The sequence below is a fragment of the Ctenopharyngodon idella genome, chromosome 21, assembly GCF_019924925.1.
Source record: "Ctenopharyngodon idella isolate HZGC_01 chromosome 21, HZGC01, whole genome shotgun sequence".
Classification (NCBI taxonomy): domain Eukaryota; kingdom Metazoa; phylum Chordata; class Actinopteri; order Cypriniformes; family Xenocyprididae; genus Ctenopharyngodon; species Ctenopharyngodon idella.
This window is the reverse complement of record NC_067240.1, coordinates 1,729,938-1,750,000: the sequence shown is the minus strand read 5'-3', so window position 1 is coordinate 1,750,000 and position 20,063 is coordinate 1,729,938. Positions and strand designations below refer to the sequence as shown.

The following is a 20,063-nucleotide window of genomic DNA, read 5'->3' as shown; positions in this document are numbered from 1 at the left end:
TACATTCACACTGAAGCGCAAAGATTCAGTCTCAACTCAGATACAGACACTATCATTTGAGCTCGGGCTCAAATTTGAGATTTTTTCCATTGACGTCCAAGTGAATCAAACGCACCAAGTGCAATATTTTTAATTGAACTCATTCATGTTTGGCACATCAGTATAATAACAAAGAAATCATAAAACTCAAATAAAATGGCTCAGGGATCAAAACCAGTGACCATCTCAAAAAACAGTGCGTTAAACGTGCAGCTTCAGAATTACATTTAATGTGGTGTATTTTAGTGCAAAGTGATAATACACACCTTCAGTTACAGTAAGAGGTTATGTTATGATTTTACACCAAAGCATCTAGTTGACAGAAAGCTAGTACAAACATTAAAATGTAACATATCAAAACACCCTTGTGATCATCTCCGCTAACATTGAAATATACAGATTGAACCTTTTAAAATACTTATTTTCATATTTCAGAAAAGATTCTGAAATATTAGTTCAGTAACACAATGCAACCTCATTGCAATCCTGCTCTGTCTAATAATACTTACATATCTTCATTTCAGAACAATAAACCTTGAAATCATCTAAAATAATCAGACTTCGTCTGTGTTCAGTGTTTGAGGATCAAAGTTTACATTTACAGAAGTGAGTCGGCTGAAATGATTACAGACGTTAGATTATATATTCCCCAACAGGACAAACTGAAATCAAATCAACAAATACCAGTTCATTAAACCTTAACTTTAGTATATGACACTTAAAAAATCATCTGTAAGAAGGCACAGTGATGTGATGTCACCTGTTCACTGAAATAAAACAAAGCAAAATGAATAAAAGAAACATTTCTAACAAAAGGCACAGCAGGTTCAGTCACATGTGGCTCGTTCTGTGTGAACCGACCATTTGGTAACAAATATAAAACTGCTTTTGTTTGGCCTTAAAAAGTTATGAAACTCAGTCAAAATAGTGTTTGATTGTTAAAGGTGCTATAAGTGATTTCAGGAGCTTTACTGACTTTAACTGCACACATCTTCTGTGCCAAACCCTGCCCACTAAAGCACACACGCCCTCTATGCCAAACCCCGGCCACTAAAACACACGCCCTGTGTGAAGCCCCACCCACTAAAACACCCCCCCCCTGTCAAATCCCGCCCACTAATACACGAGTCGTGCCAAACCCCGCCCACTAAAACACACGCACCATGCCAAACCCCTCCCAATAACAGACACACATGCCCTCTGTCAAATCCCGCCCACTAACAGACACACACGGCATGTGTCAAACCCCACCCACTTGTAGACACACCCCTCTGTCAAACCCTCCCACGAACACCGTCAAAGTCCGCCCACTAACAGACACACCCATTGTCAAATCCCACCCACTAACAGACACACCCTCTGTCAAACCCCACCCACTAACAGACGCACCCTCTGTCAAACCCCGCCCACTAACAGACACGCCCTCTGTCAAACCCCACCCACTAACAGATGCACATGCCACAGGTGTGTTCGACATCCGCTACAGATGCAACCGATCGGCGAGAGTTGCCACTTGCTTTTGAGGAGGAGCTGAAAACGGAAACATGAAGTCGAACACTTTCTGCTTCACTAGTGAAGCTCGCGCTGCGTTTGCATACTTTATCACAGCTTAAGTAAAACAAATATGTATTATGTTATGAATATATTTATGTTAAAACCGTATAATCCAAATGGATGGAAATGTGATATGCCATTCAAATACATAAATCTTAAATTTAGGCCTCAATATTGGTTTTGCGTGTGTCACTATGTGACCTGTGGAGCACCAAGTACAGAGCGAGAGCAGTGTGTGTGAGTATGTGTGCGTGAGATACTCCTAAAAATCACTTACAGCTGATTCAATGTTGCTCAAAATGTTTAAATATGTAACTAAGCAAATGCTGAATGACCCTGAACTGTGTGTGTACAGAGACTCTCTGCAGTCGTTCATCAAGGTGCCCGTTTCCGAACGGCTTCAGTCCTGAGGAAGAGCCATTGTGTGAATCATGACGACCGTCATTTACTGACACACACCGCTCTACAAACTACTGATAGTGCTTGTTAGACAGCATCTGTGACCACGCACACACACACACACACACACACACACTCACCCACACGGCCACACACCCTCTCTCACTCACACATACACACACACACACACACAGAGTAGTTTAAGACTTGTCCACGGGCGTCATGCCAATAAATGTTCCATTTTTCTCATCTTGATCGTCCGCTTTGGCGCTCACAGGAGCGTATGACGTGTCTTTCTTTGCAGATGGCTAAAAAGAAGAAAGAAAAGACAGATTTAGTACGTGTGCGTGTTATCAGCCTAAAACAGACTTTATACAAGGTCAGAAGCATCAACACTTGGCTGACATATTACAAGTGCACTCGAGTAGGGCATGTTTTAAAGCAGTTGCAAGCATCATGTGATTAACCAGACTGGAGGAGATTCAGTTCAAGCTGAAGTAAGTTAAGCCTGTTTCACACATCTTTGAGTACACATGTAAATGCATGTACATACTGACTTTTGAGTCTGACCCAGGAGAGGACTAAATCCTGGTCTTTATTTTAGTTTGGATTTATTTTTTTGTCATATTAGGCTGTTTTGTAAAGCACTTTGGGATGTATCACAGTTTGTGATTTATTTATTTTTAATATTTGTTAAATACAGTTTAAGGTTCTACATAAATACAGTTATATGTTCTCATGTTTATTGTGATACATTTATTGAAATTAAGTCATAATTTCGTTATAATATAATACAGTTTTGATCTGCAATGGTTATTATTTACTATTTTCAAAGTGTGATTTTTGGTGAATTGTATTAAAACCAGTTAAACTCAGTTTGACCCGCAAACATCATAATAATCATTCATTATAATAATAGCAAAAAGCCTAAAACATACAAAATTATACACCGTTCATGGAGTGTTTTTTTTCTTAAACGTGTAAGTCGTCTAATGTTTTTTAAACGTTACCAACTACTTATTTCAGGTCGTTCAGAGAACATTCAAAAGTAATGTTGTAACGCATGATCAAACAGAATGTTCCTTAATGTTTGCATAACCAAAAAAAAACATTTTTAAAACATTTTTGAACATTCAGAAGTAACGTTTTAATGGGAATGTTAGCAAAACGTTCTTAGAACAGATTTTTGTTATCTGGGTTAGTGTTAGCAGCACCATGATCTACTGTTTGAGCAACAGGAAGGCTACAGGAGTTCAGCATGTGACACAAACTCATGATATGACTCCGGAAATGAATATGCGCCACAGACGTGCGATGTGTAAAACAGATCTGAACTAGTAGTGTTAATAATGAAATGGTTAATGAGTGCGTGAACTTACAGGAGCGCGGCGGAAAGCCTCAGTGAAATCAAAACGCTTCACTGCAGTCTAAATAAAAGCAGATCAGTACAACATGGTGTTCATTTGCTCAGGTTAGACATACAATGTTAATAAGCAAAGATAGTACAGCATTGTTACTAGGTTAGTGAACTGATCTGGACAGCAGCATGCGGTGCATGTGGTTAGACACTTCAGGAAAGGGTGTGATTGAGTTCTGTCAAGAAACAGCATCAAACAGATACAAACCACAGTCTGAACAACAGCAGAGTTTGGATGAAACCTCGACTGCACTAGATGCAAGCTATTAGTCACTTAAAGCCATTAAACTACAGCCACGTCAACATTTTAAAAAGGTGGTTAGAGACGCTGACTAACAAAAAGCAGATAACGACACTGAAGATACTGAAGGGTCTTTGTAAATAGTTTAAATGATATAACTAATGTTTGTCATTTGAATAAGGCAAGGTTCTCTCAGACGTTCTTTCAGTAACGTTAACAGAACATTCGTTAGTTATCTGGACTTGTATTACAAAAACACCCTAACTTAGTATCCTATCCTACCTGTTTAGCAATCATGGTAAATTCACTTATGAAATAGTGAAGTCAAGAATTAAGATAGAAAGTTGATCTTTAATAAATAAATACAAAAAATCATTTATACATCGTTGTTTAAGTTGTACGGTCGTCTAATGTTTTTTAAATGTTACCAGCTACTTATTTCAGATAGTTCAGAGAACATTAAAAGTAACATTCTCATAATCTTTGCAAAATTATAAAATAGGATGTTTTCTTTATCGACCTGGGACATCATTTACTACCCCTTCCTCATTTATTTTTTAAAGTTAGACATCAACCTTCTTAGTATTCCTCAATATGTTCATTATAAACAATATAACAAGAAAAAAAATTATAAAAGAACGTCTGTTTTCAATTTTGTTTGTAAAAAGTGTATTGGGTTGCTAGTGACCCGATGTATGTAATAGTGTTATTTTTTTCTGCACAACAATAATTGAATCTCTAATGACTCAATAAGTGCAATTCACCTTTGTTCCTCAAGGTGGCAGTGTCTGATACACAATGATGTTGTGATGTTTCACTCATAATTACCACAGACATAAAACAAAAGAATATATCAGCAAAACCTGAAATGGCTTAGCGATTTACTGCAGAGCAAGTACTGTATGCAATCAAATATTAGTGTCACATGAAGGTGGATCTGGTGAAGTTGTCAGTGATCAAAATATTGATTTAGAAGAAGCTGAAAAACATAGTTTTGAGAATATTGGTTGAGATGGCGAATATAAGCCAGATGCTGAATGTACAGGGGAAATGAACTCTGACGAGGACAGTCATGATGGTAAAATTGATCTGCTCAAATTTAACCCTTTCAAAGTTCCAAAAGGTAACAAAATATGCTTTATTTTATACTTTAGAGTTTCATAATATTGCAGCAGTTAGAGAGCCATCCATGTTAGATATAGATCTAGGTCACTAAAGACCTGAATATGTAATAATGAATGGTGAAACATTCATGCATTTAAGGGTTAATATTTTTACGAACGTTTACATAACCAAGAATTTTTTTTTTAAACATTTATTGCGGCAGTTAGAAAGCCATCCGTGTTAGATATAGATCCGGTCCACTAAAGACCCAAATATGTAATAATGATTGGTGAAACATTCATGCATTTAAGGGTTAATATTTCTTAGAATGTTTACATAACCAACAATTTTTTGTAAACATCAAGAGAGTTTTATACTATTGTGGCAGTTAGAAAGCCATCCATGTTAGATATAGATCCGGGTCAATAAAGACCCGAATATGTAATAATGATTGGCGAAACATTCATGCATTTAAGGGTTAATATTTCTTCGAACATTTACATATCCAATAATTTTTGTTTAAATGTCAAGAGAGTTTTACACTATTGTTGCAGTTAGAAAGCCATCCATGTTAGATATAGATCCGGTTCACTACAGACCCAAATATGTAATAATGATTGGTGAAACATTCATGCATTTAAGGGTTAATATTTCTTAGAATGGATACATAACCAACAATTTTTTTTTTGTAAACATCAAGAGAGTTTTATACTATTGTGGCAGTTAGAGAGCCATCCGTGTTAGATATAGATCTGGTTCACTAAAGACACTAATATGTAATAATGATTTGAGAAACATTCATGCATTTAAAGGGTTAATGTTTCCTCAAACGTTTACATAACCAGGAATTTTTGAACATTCAGACATTGTTCTTAGAAAATATTTTTGTTTAGCTGACTTCAACACTGAACGATTTTCTCAAACTCCACACATCCTTCTTTTCCTTTCTTTTCTTTTTTTCTTTTCTTTTCTTTTTTTCTCCTGTACTGCAGTGACCGTGTGAATGAGAATATTGATTCATAAAGGTCGATATGGAAGAATAGCGTTCTGTTTCCACAACAAACACACACAGAAAAGACATACATATTCGCAGAATGGTTTGGCACATAAATTAGTGTCACATGACAGCTTTAGTTCGTGTGAACCGCACTTACGGCCAATGTCACGTTTTTGTGATTCATTGCAAACTTTGGTGGGAAAGTGAAGAACAAGCTGGGGAAATAATAGTGATTCTGCTGCTTTCACACATCATTACCTTGTTTTTATAGAAGCGATAGGCGAGGATGATAGCGACGAAGAGCAGGATGACTCCCAGAGCGGCGAGGATGAGAGGGAAATAAGAGACTAGAGTCACGACCAGCAGCAGCTTCTGAATCCTCGCGGCCGAAGCATCGTCAATCACCACCGACTGCAAAAGAAATCATATTTAATAGGAGATTCATCTGTAATGGCCGATTAAATCATCCTACTGACTCTCACCTCGTTCAGAAACACAATGGGGAAGATGGTGCTGTTGAGATTCCTCGTCAAACTGAGGAAACAAAGAAAAACCTTCAGCTATAAAAATATATAAACACACCCCTGTTTATCAGCACGCTGTGATTAAATGGATCAAACAGGAAAACATCACTCACGGAAAGCCGGTTACTCTCTCAAGATGGATGTTGATCTGGGCTCTTTTCATGGCACGAACAGGCATTCCCATAGTCTGACACAGGAGAAGAATTCAAGATTAGAGTCAGATTGCAGTTAGCAAACTAATTATACAGTAAGAAACACATTAGGCAGGAAAAAATACATTTTAGAAAGAGACATGAAAGTCTACTAATGGAGCTTATTCGCATTTGGCCCCTAGACTCTGGAATAGCCTTCCTGATGAAGACACTTTTGCCTAAAGTGTTATGAACAGCAGACACTTATTAAATTATTCTCGTTTTGCTTCCCTCCCAGCTAACAAAAATCTGTTCTAGGACCGTTTTGCTAATGTTTCCATTAAGTTATGAAAAAGTTATTTCTGAATGTTCTCCAAAAATTTTTTTTTTTTGGCTATGTGAAAGTTAAGGGAACATTTCATTTTATCATTCTTCAAACATTATGGGAACGTTACATTTGAACGTTCTCGGAACATTCTGAAACACATAGTAACATTTAAAAACTGAAATGCTTGAGGGAAAACACTCCATGAACGATGTATAAATAATGTTTCTGTGCTAATGTTTTGAGAATGTATTAAAGACCAGATAACGTTGAACAAACGTTCTATTAACGTTACTGGAAGAATGTTTGTTCATAACTTTGAGGGAACCTTGCCAGAACGTTCTGAGATCAGCTGGGGTGTTTCTACCTCGGGATCCCAGAGTAACTAGATCATCCAGCAATGTTTTTAGGCGACACCGAAAACTGCAAAGATTTCAGGCGACGGCAACATTGGATCGACACACAAAACTTTCCAATATTATCCTAATATTGTAATATTATCCTTGTAATTTCTGCCTAACATGTTTGTTGTGTCTGTTTAACTTCATACATGAAGTAAACTAATTTCATAACATGAACTATAATAACTGTATTAGTGATGTCAAATTGATTAATCGCATTTAACCTGAGTTTGTCAATATAATATATGTGTGTGTGTGTATTACACACATTGTATATTAGATGCAATTAATTGCAATTAATCGATTTGACAGCACTAATATATATTGTGTAATATAAATTGACACACTCATTTCTGACTGATAACAGAATACTTCCTAAACTGTAACATTGAATCAAGTATTTTCTGTAAGCGCTATACAAATAAAATTAAATTGAACCGAGAATCTGTTTGAAAGTGTGTGATCACACAGCTGAAGGGTGAGTGGATCTTCAGGATGATCGTGGATCAGCTGCTGTCACTTACAGGGTTCAGATCCAGAAAGGTCTGATGATGCTCGTGGACCGGAGAAATACCATCGATGGCATCGGCGTACTTCTTATCGCCCAGATGAAAGTGAGGGAAAGATACGACTACAGGAGCACCTGTGACACACATGCCAACAACATCGTGAAGCTCACACAACCTGCGTTTACATTCATGCATTTGTCCAAAGTGACATACATGACATTCAAGGCATACATTTGACCGTTTATGCATTCCCTGGGACCCCAAAATCAAAAGACAAAACATAAGAAATTATATTTCTCAAGTTTTTAGACGTATGAGTATGTATGTATGTATTATATGCAGGGCCTAAAATTAACACTCGCCAAATGTGAGTAAAGGTTAGCGTTGGTGAGTATATGAAACGGTGTCAATCGCCTGTTGGCCGGTAACTTTTTATTACTTCTAACCGTGCAATGCTGTGAGAACATGTACGTAAACAAACGTGAACAACACTCGGGACAGTTGACAGGCCAGCGCTGCGTCATTATGAAAGTTAAAGCCTTGGCAATTTAAATACACGAAAGGGAACTCAATTTGTTACTCGTGCGCTGTGTGGGAAGTTTAGTTTGCGCACACATCCGAAACAGGCGCGCAAATACAGAATCGAGATCTCTTTGACGTCTTCTTGTGCTTGAAAGGACAAATTCACACAAAACTGTCAAAAAATGACGGTTACGCCTTAAGAAGTGAATGTAAACAGCAGAGAAAGACAACGCATGTGTATGTCTTAAAGTGACAGCAGCCTAATATTTCTGCTGCTGTCTGTGTTTTTAATGTTAATCAAACAACAAAGTACAAAGAAAAATGATTCACTGCTCTTGACTGAATAACTTTTGTATTGTTAATAAGGATTAATCTATGTTTAATTTAAGATATGTCTATCCAGTGCTATTTTACATTTGATAACTTTATTCAATGTCCCTATCTTAAAACTACCGTTACTTGTCTTCAGTAATGTTTTGTATATTAGTTAGGCTAGTAGTTTTAGCAGTGGTATCAAAATTGGAATAGAGAATTATGAACTTTCACTTTTCACCATTGGCAGGTGTGGCAAAAAGTTAGTTTTAAGCCCTGATTATATATATATAAGGATTACAATTACCACTCACTGAAGTAAACATACAGTAAAGCAATGAGTAAACAAAGTAGTATACAGCTGTTTGAAACATTCTTTTTTCATTCACAAGTCAGTGACCTTGTCAGACAAAAGGGATGTCCTCTAAATGCACAGAACAAGTTATTATTAAGAATGTTTTCGGTCGTCTAACAGCAGAAATGACGTCCCCTTCTCCGTCTTAACAATGATACAAGCCCCCTGAGATGTAATGGATGTTCATCCTGTCGTGACGAAGGAACCTTGTCTTATAAAAACACAGCAGGAATTTCTGACCTTGACAATGAAAACAATCAGGAGTGACTGTGAGTATCCCAGATGGATTTAACGCCTCTGTTCAGAACACATGAGGGGAAATTAGACTCCAGCGTTACTGGGACAGAGGTGAGAGTTTTCCAGCCCTCATGTTTGACAACACACACACTCTATGTGTGTGTGTAGTTATTTCATACACCTGTAATATGTGAGCGCTCGAATGCTTTGGCAATATAGTAATCATGTTGCTGAAGCTCACATGAGCGCATGACAGAAAACTATAAAACACAAACAGATCTGAGAGGAAAGGTCCGCAGTTATGTGTTTCACCTTACTTTATGGATCAAAATACCCGGAAGTGACTTAAACCTGATAAAAATAATTCATAAAAAAGTAAATAATTTTGGGGCACAACTTGTTTCAAGCCAGACAGGATGAAACCACATAGAAAACTGCCTAAAAATACTCAGAACACTCTAGCAACTGCCTAAAACACTGAAAACATCCTAACGATTGGATAGCAACTGCCTAAAACACTCAGAACACCCTAGCAACTGCATAGCAACAGCCTAAAACACTCAGAACACCCTAGCAACTGCATAGCAACAGCCTAAAACACTCAGAACACCCTAGCAACTGCATAGCAACAACCTAAAACACTCAGAACACTCTAGCAATTGCATAGCAACAACCTAAAACACTCAGAACACCCTAGCAACTGCATAGCAACAGCCTAAAACACTCAGAACACCCTAGCAACTGCATAGCAACAACCTAAAACACTCAGAACACTCTAGCAATTGCATAGCAACAACCTAAAACACCCAGAACACCCTAGCAACTGCATAGCAACTGCCTAAAACACCCAGAACACCCTAACAACTGCATAGCAACTGCCTAAACACTGAGAACACCCTTACAACTGCATAGCAACTGCCTAAAACACTAAGAACACCCTAGCAACTGCATAGCAACTGCCCAAAACACTCAAAATACCTTAGAAACCGCTTATAACACTAAGAACATCCTAACAACTGCACAGTAACAGCCTAAAACACTCAGAACACCCTAGCAACTGCCTAAAACACTGAGAACACCCTAAGAACTGCATAGCAACTGCCTAAAACACTCAGAACACCCTAGCAACTGCATAGCAACTGCCTAAAACACCGAGAACACCCTAAGAACTGCATAGCAACTGCCTAAAACACTCAGAACACCTTAGCAACTGCCTAAAACACTCAGAACACCCTAACAACTGCATAACAACTACCTAAAACACTGAGAACACCCTAACAACTGCATAACAACTGCCTAAAACAATTAAAACACCGTAACAACTGCCTAAAACACTGAGAACAGCCCTAAAAACTGCATAGTAACTGCCTAAAACACTGAGAACACCCTAACAACTGCATAGCAACAGCCTAAAACACTGAGACCACCCTAACAACTGCATAGCAACTTCCTAAAACACTGAGAACACCCTAGCAACTGCATAGCAACTGCCTAAAACACTCAAAACACCCTAGCAACTGCATAGCAACTGCCTAAAACACTCAAAACACCCTAACAACTGCATAGCAACTGCCTAAAACACTGAGAACACCCTAAAAACTGCATAGTAACTGCCTAAAACACTCAGAACACCCTAACAACTGCATAGCAACTGCCTAAAACACTCAAAACACCCTAACAACTGCATAGCAACAGCCTAAAACACTGAGACCACCCTAACAACTGCATAGCAACTTCCTAAAACACTGAGAACACCCTAGCAACTGCATAGCAACTGCCTAAAACACTCAAAACACCCTAACAACTGCATAGCAACTGCCTAAAACACTGAGAACACCCTAACAACTGCATAGCAACTGCCTAAAACACTCAAAACACCCTAGCAACTGCATAACAACTGCCTAAAACACTCAAAACACCCTAACAACTGCATAGCAACTGCCTAAAACACTCAAAACACCCTAGCAACTGCATAACAACTGCCTAAAACACTGAGAACACCGTAACAACTGCAAACTACATATATATACACACTGCACCTTTGCGACACACAGATACATCCAGCACGCCGTCGTCCAGGCATTTCTTTGGTGTGAGACAGAATCCCTCGTTTTCCGGGTTGTTCTTGCCGCTGGCCAGCACATCCCGGGGTGGCGTGAAGCGGTAAGCAGGAATTCCCTTCACCTCCACCTCCTTCTCAAAGCGCATGTGGATGGACCTGCAGGACCAACGACAGAAGATCAATCAAATAATGTCAAGCTGCTCAGATAAGACTCATGCTTCACAATGTCCAGAATATTTTACTGCCTCTGTATTTGCTGGTCTGTACTGCTAATACAGAGGATACAGGTTCAGATTAACCAGGACGATGACCCTTGGGACCCTAAAAATGACTTCTGAAACTAGGATGCTCAAACTGTGTTTACTATCAAGTGTTCCTTTTTAAGGAGACATTTGGAAACCCGCTTTCAAGCCAGAGGAAACAATCTACAGTCTTACAATCTCCATTATGTGCTCATGGGTGTTTGTTTTGAGCTGCTCCTGATCAGGGGAAATTAGTTTTCCAGATGGACCCCAGCGGACCGCCTGATTAAACGATGTACAAAGGTTACACACGCCTTTCAGATGGCCGCCATTCTTTTAAAAATCCAGGTGAGGAGTCAGTGGAAAAGGACAAGGACAACTGTTGCCGCCAGCACAATAACCCAAGGCTCTGCTACTCATGATCAACTAGGTTAAAAGTGGTTTGAAAACATGCCAGGTTGGAGACCGAACTCACAAAACCATGTGTTAGTGGCCAGTCACGCCAAGACAGATGGAATTCTTTCCGCATCGAACAAAGATGGGCGGTGTGTGCTTTAGGTCAGAGTTCCCGCTGGAAATAGACGGAGAGGTCAGCAGGGCTCCAGGTGAAAGGTGACCAGAAACACATTATGTGGAGTATTAAAATAAGAGTGTGCGTCACTCGTCATACATCATCAGCTGACACACGCACAGAGAGGAAACTGAACCGCGTTACTCTGAATAAATGAAAAATACATTTCAAATGTTAAATAAATCAAATGATAAGGCATTACATATAATTAGATGATTATTTATTTTAAAAAGTTAAGGAGCAGGTACCAAAGAATATTTTTTAAAAACTCATAGAGGGGAAATTCAATTAAAAATAAAATTTAAATATTGAATGAATAAATAAGTAATTATTTTTGTAAAAAAAAAAAATATATATATATATATAATATATAAATGTTAAATTAATAAATGATAATGCATTATATAAAATTATATTATTAAATTAAAAGAAATTATTTATTTTTAAAAGTCAAGGAACAGGTTAAAAAATATCTATAGAAAACAGTAATATAGGAAAATATATTTTTAAAAAACTTAGGGGGAAATTAACAGGGGAAATTAAAAATGGAAACACAGTACTTTAAATAAACTGAAAAAATAAATAAATATTGAATTAATAAATAAATAATAGATTTTGTAAAATTATTTATAATATATAAATGTTAAAAAAATTATAATGCATTATATAAAATTATATTATTATGTCTATACATTTTATGAAATTACTTATTTTAAAAAGTTAAGGAACAGGTAAAAATATCTAAAGACAACCCATACAGAGGAGAAAGTAAAAACTGAACTGCTTTAAATAAATTGCAAATACAATTTAAATGTTATAAAATAAATAAATATTATATAAAATTGCAAATAAATAAATAAATGATAATGCATTATATTCATAAGTCTGTACCTTTTATGAAATTATTTATTTTAAAAAGTGAATGAAATTAAAACCTATTACTTTAAATAAATTAAAAATGAATTATTTAAAAAAGTTAACAAAAAAAGGGGAAAAATGTATCCAGCTGTAAGCGCTTGATTGCAAACATGTTGTAAAATCCCAGCAGTAATGATATTGCAGTGATATTGCAGGGAATTAGAGTAAAGTTATATTCCCACACTGAGTTTCAGTCTGATGTCAGGGCAGGAATTCGGGAGGTTTGGACCTTTGGTTCAATTTCATGATTATTTCTCATTAGTGGAGGAGAGGTTGACATGGATAAAAATCTGTTCTGCGACACACTACTTCTGCATTTCCACATATTGTGTTTTAAAAGGGGAACTGCAGACATTCGGCTGGTTTTCAAACATATCTTGAGCCGTGTACGTCTGACCTTCAACAGTTATGCTAAATCACTACTTTGGCTTTTATTATGTAAAAACCTAGGATTAAACAAACATACAATCAACTACTTCAGCCTCTGTTGATCCTGTTTTATAAAAAGCTAAAATTATATATACAGTCTATATATATATATATATATATCAGTAAATCTTGCAGTGTGGAATTTCTAGGAAGTTCTCAATGAAATGGCTTTAACAGATGTCCTTTCCATTATATTATGACATGTCCTGAAGGTCCGGATGGCGTGTGATTTACTGTGCTGTTCTTATGGAGACCTCCACCCTCACATATGCTGCCAACAGACACTGAGATCAGCCAACATAAAGAACAACAGGCCCCCTGTCACACACAAACATCCTCCTGTTCAAAGCTTCATACGCTTACGAAATCAAATTGGATGGATGTGAGCTCTTTCACAAATCAGAGTTACCACAAGAACTAATGTTGCCACAGTTGAAATTCTGGCTTCGAAATCACTGATTGCATTACTAATCTAGCTGTCTAACCTAATAAACCTGAAATTGTGTATTACGAATATGCATGTCACGTGACCTGCAGAGGTCGGGGGTGAAGACGTTCAGCCGCTCTTCTTTGGTCAGGAACGGGTGGAAGGCGCTGCCGTCGGAGCCGTTGATCATGTTACTCTGACTGGATTTCCAGAACGACAGCATCCTGAAACATGAAGCACATGAAATCAGACATCTCCACTGCGGCGCTTTATTAAATATAATATTCAGTACAATCAGGTCTTTACTTTTCTCCCTTCCAGGTGTAAATGCGGCCGAAGTCCAGGTAATTCTGCTCTCCGGTGTGATACACAAACTCGCCGTCATCACTGCCGTTTTTCTGACAACACAACAACAAATACATTATAATGAATTATTTATATTTTTATGAAAAAGGGACATCGGTCTCACCAATTCAAACAAACTGCTTTAAACAAATATAGTTCAAAAATTCTTCCTGATTTTTTTTTTTTTTTTTACTGTTTTTAGGTCAAAACAATGCAGTCAAACTGAAATGTATGTCAAATACGATAAATGTATGTTAAATGATCAATGTACTTCAAAAATCTCTTGTGATCATACATTTTTCATCTGTTGACATTACAAAATGTATTATAATATTATTTTTTAAATATATTTTAATGTAGTAAATATAATAATAGTATAATTTTATTTATAAAACAAATAAAAAAAAGTCTATAAATGTGAATTAAATATAATATGAATTATAAAATATTTAAGTTTAATTTTATAAATTAATATTAAATATATATATATATATATATATATATATAATATGTTAATATAAATACAACATAGTGTAGTATGTAATTATATTATATTAGAAAATTATTATAAAATAATTATAAAACAAATTGTCTATAAATATTTATCAAATATGAATCATAAAAAATTATTAAAATAATATTATATTAAAATATTATACTTTTTTTATTAAATTACATGTTACTATATTATATTATATTATATGTAACTAAATTATATTATATTACAATATTATAAAATATAGTTTATAAATATATATATATATATATATATATATATATATATTTACTATATTGTAATAAACAAATATATATAAAATATATGTTAATCAAATATAATATGAATTATAAACATTTAAATTTAATTATAAATTAATATTAAATATATATTATATTACATGTTACTAGATTGATATTTTTATATTATATTACTATATTATATAATAAAACAATTATACTTTATTGTATATATTTATTTATATTTATTTTATAAATTCTAAAATATTTAAACGTAATTTTATTAAATTACATATCAGTATGTTATTATATTATACTATACTGTATTATATTATATTACATGTTACTATATTATAAAATATAAATATACATGTTACTATATTATATTGTAAAATAAAATATTATAATACAATATAGTAACAATAATATAATAAAATGTTTTAATCAATAATTATAATTTATTTTATAAAATAAATAACATATATCAAATATAAATAAAAATATAAAATTCATAACATATGTAAGCAGCAGATACACATCACTACACAAGTCCACAGAAGTGATATAAAAATAAAACAGGAATTAAATACAATCATTATCATTGTCAGTCTATTAAAAGAAAAGCACTCAAGGAACTTGAGGATGGGTAGCTTAACAAAATCCATCAACACAAGAACACTGTGAAACACTTTTGAGGATGTGCAGATAAACTCCGGTAGAGCGTCGTCTCTCATGTGCGCGTTTCTTCGTAACATGTCACAGTAGATCAGTTTGAGACTCACGTTATACATGATGCCGAAGTATTCCTCCGTGTCTGGCTTTATGGTTTTCAGGCGACTGAGCAGCGGGTCCTTGAAGCCCCAGAGCAGCTCGTCCACCGTGTGCGTCATGAACATGGTGGTGCCAATGGAGCCCATGTACATGGAAATGCCGGAGGAAATCCAGAATCCCGCACCTTTGACCCGATTCATCACGGCCTGTTTGAAGAAACCAGAATCAGATGAACTGGAAAAACAAAATGTCTGCAGCCAGCAGCTTTAACTGTGTTCTCACCACTGCCGGGATGTTCACCGTCGTCACCATATCCACGCTCGGGTCTCCGACTGACTTCTCACGCACAAAGACGAAAATCTTGTGCGTATAAGCGGCAACCTTCGTCCCGTTATCCACAAACGACACGTTGTGTTTGGGCCTGTACTCTCTGGAACGGGTCAGAAACACCAATGAGTTGATTATATTAGACTGACTTTTACTGCCATCATGTGAATATACAATGAGCATGAAACCAATAAAACAGCATTGTAGGACAGAAAACATGATCTGGATGCCTGATATTTGCATGGAAATTATTCATGATTCATTCTGCATGGCTCAACATCAGATCAGATCGATTCCTGCTGAAGTGTTTTCTATTTGCTTTGAATTACCCAAGTTGAACGCAAACAAACCACCCTAGAATAGCACAGGTCAGGTGCTCGGACCGTCCTTGGTTAAGCGGTAGAGACGGTGTTGTGCTTGTTAAGTTAACGGCTGCAGACTTTGATATTTGTTTAAGGTGTGTCGTGAAGTCCTACAGGCATGACGAGAGCATGACCGCAAACACTGATAAAACATTAGAGTTTAAGATGCATATTCACAATTCTTCAGTAAAGACTTTCAGCATGAGTGAATTAGCAGAGCTTACAGAAGTAAACTTGGGTGTTATTTAACAGTATTATATTTAAATATTATATATATTTTATTATATAAATAAATATATGAATTATATATAATTTAATTTATTATATTAATATATATATATATTTTATAAATTAATATAAATATATTATATTCTAAAATATATAATATACAATATTTTATTAAATTTCATGTTATTATGTTACTACATATTATAATACAATATAGTAACAATAATATAATAAAATAATTATAATTTATTAATTAAAATGAATACAATATATATCAAATATAAATTGTCTAGAAATGTTTATCAAATATAAATGAATGTTAAATACACATATACATAAAAAATACATATATACATAAAATGTATTATATTAATAAATATATTAATTACATATAATGTATTTTAGATTTACATAATTACATAATTTATTTATATATTAATTTCATGAATTAATATTAAATATATCATATTATACTATATTTTGTTATAATACACTACCGGTCAAACGTTTGGAAACATTACTATTTTTAATGTTTTTGAACGAAGTCTCTTATGCTCATTAAGGCTGCATTTATTTCATAATAAATACAGAAAAAACAATAATATTGTGAAATATTATTACAATTTAAAATTATGGTTTTCTATTTTAATATACTTTAAAATGTAATTTATTCCTGTGATCAAAGCTGAATTTTCAGCATCATTACTCCAGTCTTCAGTGTCACATGATCCTTCAGAAATCATTCTAACATGATGATTTATTATCAATGTTGGAAACAGTTGTGCTGCTTAATATTATTTTATAACCTGTGATACTTTTTCAGGATTCTTTGGTGAATAAAAAGTTAAAAAATATCAGCATTTATTTAAAATAGAAATCTTTTGTAACAATATACACTACCGTTCAAAAGTTTGGGGTCAGTAATTTTTTTTCTTTCTTTTTTTTGAAAGAAATTAATACTTTTATTCAGCACGGATGTGTTAAATTGATAAAAAGTGATAGTAAAGATTTATATTGTTAGAAAAGATTTATATTTTGAATAAATGCTGTTCTTTTTAACCTTTTATTCATCAATGAATCCTGAAAAAAGTATCACAGGTTCCAAAAAAATATTAAGCAACACAACTGTTTCCAACATTGATAATAACTGAGTATCAAATCGTCATATTAGAATGATTTCTGAAGGATCATGTGACACTGAAGACTGCAGTAATGATGCTGAAAATTCAGCTTTGATCACAGAAATAAATTATATTTTAAAGTATATTAAAATAGAAAACCATAATTTTAAATTATAATAATATTTCACAATATTATTGTTTTTTCTGTATTTATTATGAAATAAATGCAGCCTTAATGAGCATAAGAGACTTCGTTCAAAAACATTAAAAATAGTAATGTTTTCAAACTTTTGACCGGTAGTATATATATATTGTTCAGATGCATGATGGGATTGATGCTAAAGACGCAAGATTAAGGAGATTACATAATGCAGAGAGAGTAATTTCCGGAGATTCCACATGTGCTGTGATATTAGCACAGCAGTATCTTTAGATAGCAGCTGTTTCACAACATTACTACAGGCAACATTATGAGCTTTTGTTAGTTTCACTCTCTTTCTTAAATTACAGAACAATAAAATGCTGCAACGTTAATTAATTCCACCCGGTTAATGTGATTAGGTGGCTAAAGCAGCCACGCTTGGCAGATGTTTGAATATTCCCGACAGCAGCAGATGACTCAGTAAACTGTGAATGGCTTACGCTGGAGTTTCCCCGTAAGCATCTTTAGATTGAACACAGCATCTCCGGCCGCAGCGTGACGGATTGTGCTGAGATTCGCACCGGACTCGAATCTCTGACCGTCAGCACTGTGTCAACGAGACAGATGATTCTCTCTCGTCTGCAACAGAAGCCAAATACAGCGGCTCTGATCTCATTCTGCCTCTGTCACATGGCCAAAGCAAACCGAGTTACTACGCAAGCTCGATTTTTATGTCTGACCATAATTGATGCAACTATGTGTTGCTTTCTCAGTGTTTTTATAGGGGCATTAAACCTTTTCTACTGTCTTAACAAAACAAACAACAACAAAAACATAAAAACATAACATCTTTTAACCTGTAAAAAATGTCCACCTATTTCAACTACCTTTGATTTTTAAGTACAATCACATTGTCTGTACAAGTCATTTCAACTTCAATGATATTAAACTGACTTAAAATAAAATAGAGTTGAATCTCGTATAACATAAAAAAGTTGAAATTGCTTAAATTTTGATGAGATATAGTAATGTTAAACATTTACTGATCATTGTTTACAGTGTATGTTGTTTTATGTTATATTATGTTTGCTGTTGTTTGGTTTTGTTGTTTGTATTATGTTTTTATGTTATGTTTTAGCTTTTAAGTTATGTTATGCTGTTCTTTTGTTTTATGACAAACATTATATAACATAACAGCAAAACATAACATGTTAAGTTTTATGTTGTGTTTTATGTGGTTATGATAAAAATCAGAATAACAGAAAAATATAAAACATACCACAAAAAAACATGTTATGTTGTTTTATAATATAAAAACATAATATAACATAGAAAAACATAACATGTTAATTTTTGTTGCTATATGTAATGTTTTGCTACGTTATGTTGTTTTATAACAAAAAACAACACAGCATAACATGTTATGGTATGGTATCTTTTGTTACGTTATGTTGTTTATGTTTTATAAAATAAAAAACAAAACAAAATAACCAAAATATTAAAACAAAACAGCATGTTATGTTGTTTTATCTTTTGTTGTTATGTGTTTTATGTTGTTTTTAAAACAAAAACAGCAAAACATAACATGTTGTGTTTTGTTATATGTAATGTTTTGCTATCTTATGTTTTATAACATAAAAACATAACATAACATTTGTTATGCAGTTGTGTAAAGTGGGATTTTGGACCAATAAGGCTTTGCTGTGGGCGGAGCTTCCCAGTGCAATGCAATAGAAACAACCAACAATGTGAAGAACGAAAATGCCCTGTCAAGTATGTTGGCTGGTTAGAACAAAACTCTGATTTCATTATGTCATGAAAACCAAAGCGTCTGATCCCAGCGTTCACGGTGCGTGTGATGTACCTGAAGGTGTAAGGCCCCATCTCAGTAAGATGAGGTTTGGCTTCTCCTTTCAGGAAGGCGTCAGGGTTGGTGACGTTGAAGAAGAAGAACTGCATGAAGACTGGAGGCGGCGGATTCTTCCATGTTGCAAAAACTTTACTGCCTTCTGTCAGCGTGATCTCCTGAACACACAAAACACACCATATCTCAAGATTCAATAGGGGTGTTTTTTTTTTACATTGAGTCTGTTCAGTTTAGAGACTCAATCAGGGCTGCGTTTACCGTACAACTACACAACTCGCTGCTTAACTACAGTATGATTCAAAGTTGAAGAAATCAACTAGAAACGCACTCTTGACAAACTAAAAGATGTAAATGACATTTGTATATATTTGAAATAAAAAATATAATTGTACTGAATGTCAGCTTGCTTATTTTGCTCAAGATAAGTCCACATGTGATGCAAGAAACTA

At 34.8% G+C, this 20,063-nt stretch overlaps 1 protein-coding gene across 1 annotated transcript in view; it reads right to left on the bottom strand.

Annotated features, from left to right (window-relative positions):
* scarb2b (scavenger receptor class B, member 2b) overlaps positions 1-20,063 on the bottom strand; it is a 28,150-nt gene that overhangs the window by 260 nt on the left and 7,827 nt on the right. The window contains exons 2-12 of the mRNA XM_051877540.1: positions 19,612-19,772; positions 15,850-15,997; positions 15,579-15,773; positions 14,023-14,114; positions 13,821-13,940; positions 11,107-11,285; positions 7,657-7,775; positions 6,389-6,462; positions 6,234-6,285; positions 6,010-6,162; positions 1-2,300 (exon numbers count right to left, since the gene is read on the bottom strand). The exon at positions 1-2,300 is cut by the window's left edge and continues 260 nt beyond it. Of these exons, the coding sequence (XP_051733500.1) occupies positions 2,193-2,300; positions 6,010-6,162; positions 6,234-6,285; positions 6,389-6,462; positions 7,657-7,775; positions 11,107-11,285; positions 13,821-13,940; positions 14,023-14,114; positions 15,579-15,773; positions 15,850-15,997; positions 19,612-19,772 (1,401 nt within the window). The 3' untranslated portion in view covers positions 1-2,192. The remainder of the gene's footprint in view (positions 2,301-6,009; positions 6,163-6,233; positions 6,286-6,388; positions 6,463-7,656; positions 7,776-11,106; positions 11,286-13,820; positions 13,941-14,022; positions 14,115-15,578; positions 15,774-15,849; positions 15,998-19,611; positions 19,773-20,063) is intronic.